The sequence below is a fragment of the Dermacentor andersoni genome, chromosome 10, assembly GCF_023375885.2.
Source record: "Dermacentor andersoni chromosome 10, qqDerAnde1_hic_scaffold, whole genome shotgun sequence".
Classification (NCBI taxonomy): domain Eukaryota; kingdom Metazoa; phylum Arthropoda; class Arachnida; order Ixodida; family Ixodidae; genus Dermacentor; species Dermacentor andersoni.
In genome coordinates this window covers 39698644-39701387 of record NC_092823.1, presented here as the reverse complement: position 1 = coordinate 39701387, position 2744 = coordinate 39698644, and the positions used below count along the sequence as shown (strand labels likewise).

At 53.4% G+C, this 2744-nt stretch overlaps 1 protein-coding gene across 1 annotated transcript; it reads left to right on the top strand.

Moving 5' to 3' along the window:
• The first annotated feature begins 404 nt into the window (after positions 1-404).
• Positions 405-2255, top strand: LOC126519036 (solute carrier family 22 member 7-like). The gene has a single exon (XM_050168648.1). The coding sequence runs from the start codon at positions 405-407 to the stop codon at positions 2253-2255; it is 1851 nt and encodes a 616-aa protein (XP_050024605.1).
• Positions 2256-2744: the final 489 nt, after the last annotated feature.

Sequence of the window (2744 nt, the reverse complement as noted above, 5' to 3'; positions counted from 1 at the left end):
CTTCTATCTCTTTCCTACCTACATGGTGATCACCGACAACGGGCTTTGGACAAGCCCTGTCATGATTGCGAAGCCATGTGAAAGACAAAAATATAGACATTGATGAGATTCATTATTTATTCCTGGAAGCTGGAGCTATCAATATACATTTTTTTCTCTGTGACAACGCAAGCGAAGAAAGTTTAAAGCACATTAACGACTTTTCTTTCTGTAAGCAGTAATGAAAAAAGAGGACCCCGTCTAAGGGCACGCGACAACGGACACAACCAAAAGCGCGCGCTCAAGAAGAAGAAAAAGAACGCCTTCCTTTCTGTCGGTCCGTAGAGATAGCTCTCGTCTAAAGTCTTCACATATAGTTCGTTCAAGCCTTCTAAACCCCAAGTGCCGCCCCTTGCAACCAGGCCATGGACCTCTTTCTACCACAGCGGCTGGCCGGCGTTGATCTACGAACAAGCGAATCGTTTGACTGCGAAGAAGGCTTCGGCCACGGGCCTTTCCAGAAAGGGACGCTCCTTCTGATTCTTCTAGGAGTCTTTTCGATTACTAGCCAAACCACCTTGGTGCCCCTCCTCACCGGTGACGTCGACCATTGGTGCAAGCCGCCAGCCGGCTTCAACATCTCTGCAGCCGATTGGAAGAATATTGCGATACCGACAGAGGCCGACGGACGCTTCAGCCGCTGCCGCGTCTACGAACGCTGCAAGCCCCCCGCTGACCCCAGCAGTCCCATTGAAGATATGAAGATTGGCGCTGGACCTGCCGAGGCCGGCTGGTGGTACAGCAGATGCTTCCTAGGCCAGCGTGAGCTCGACGACACCAACGACACACTCGATGCGCCCTGTGAAGAGTGGGACTACGACGTTCGGACGGCCGAGACCAGTGCGGTGAGTTATTGGAATATGGTGTGCCACCGACGTTTGCTGCCGGCAGCCCTTGTCATCCTGGAGAATACCGGTTCTGCAATTTCGCTTATTCTGCTCGGATCCTTCGTGGACTACGTCGGCAGGAGAGCCATGCTCGTGGGCTCTGCCGTGGCGGTGGTGACCTGCATGGTGTGGACCGTGGTGGCGACAAGTTACGTGAGTTACGCTGTGGCACGTTTCTTTACCGGGGGCAGCGTCGCCGCATACGCGGTTTTTGCATTCCTGATTCCATTCGAGGTCATGACGCACACGCACAGGCCGCACCAGGTCCTGTTCCTGGCGGTTGTCAGTGCGGCGATAGGCAAGGTTTGGCAAGCGATCGTCACATCTATGGTCGTCGACTGGCGTCTGAAGCAGGTCATCTTCCTCGCTCCGACGGCTTTTCTGCTCCCTGCTTTGTCTGCAGCACGAGAGTCTCCCCGCTGGCTTGTCGCGAAAGGAAGGCTCGACGCGGCAGAAGCAGTCATGATGCAGGCTGCCAAGACGAACAACTTCCCGCTTGCGGCCACCGCCTGTCTCGTGCGAAAACTCAGGGAACAGGTCGAGAAACGCACGGGTCAGGAAGGCGCAGACAGAGACGACTTGATCGACTGCCACTCCCTCCGACGTCGAGCGTTGGCCATGTTCTCTGTCTGCTTCTGCATATCGTTCCTCTTTCACGTCACTGCTTTCTCGACGGCGCGTTTGGGGGAATTCTGGATCCCGGGCCTCACGGTGGTCGTCACGCTGTTGACGTACGCGGCCATGCACTTCTTCATGACCGGCGTCGCCCTTATTACGGTCCTTACCAGTTGCTTCCTGCTGACGGGCATTATCCAATGCGCACTGAGTATCGCCGCCGGCGCCAGACTCGGCACTATAACCAAGGTCTTGCTCGTGCTATCCCAGGGCGCGTCAAGTGTGATTTCCATCCACTGTTACACATACGTGCTCGAGTTGTTCCCGTCGGCCGTGCGGGGAGGCGCAATCTGTTGGGCGGTCGCCAGTTCACGCGTCGGGGCCATGTGCGCGTCCTTGACTTTCGCGCTGAAGCCGACCGGACACGAAGACGTGCTCTTTGCCGTGACCGGACTGTTCATGTTCGCCTGTCTGCGTGTCATCCGTGCCCTGCCGCGCACTACGGTGGTGGAGGAAGCGAAAATCGTGACCAGGCTAACTTCGGACTCCACCAGAATGGCTGTCGACCACATGAAGCGGACCCTAGTTCGGCAGACTCAAGGAAAGGCGCTCAAGAATTCAAGCTCGGAGAGCTCCAACACATCCGGCAGGAAGAGCCGAAAAAGCCTTGCCAGCAGCATTCCTGGCAGTACTAAGACATCCCGTAACTTTTGAACCGACCACGTGCAGTAATGACAAGCAGCACGAGGATTGTGCGCACCCCATTGGTAGTGTCGTCTTCTCGAACATTACGAAGCTACATCTAATATGCTCGTATCAGTTTTAAAGCAGCTGTATGAAAGTAGCCTTGAATCTATGTTTTCAGAAAGTAGCAGTTATTCTCTATTTTCGTATTTTTCATGTATCGGTATGTTTAATACGTATCTGACTCGTTTAAATGCATGCAATATAAAGTTTTGTAATGATAGCCAATGTGTCCAAGCTCTGAAAGATGCCGACTATACTTCTCCATAATATAATACCATGTGTTCTTTTTAAAGAGACCGTTTCTTTCTTTCTCTCTGTGAGACCACCACTACAGTTTGTCACTGAATTACAGGCGCAGTGGGAAATGTGGGAGGCAGCCCGTTTCGAGCAGGTTCTACCAATTTCTAACACATGCCCGCAACATAAACCGCCTTTTTCCCTAAGCCTCACATGTAG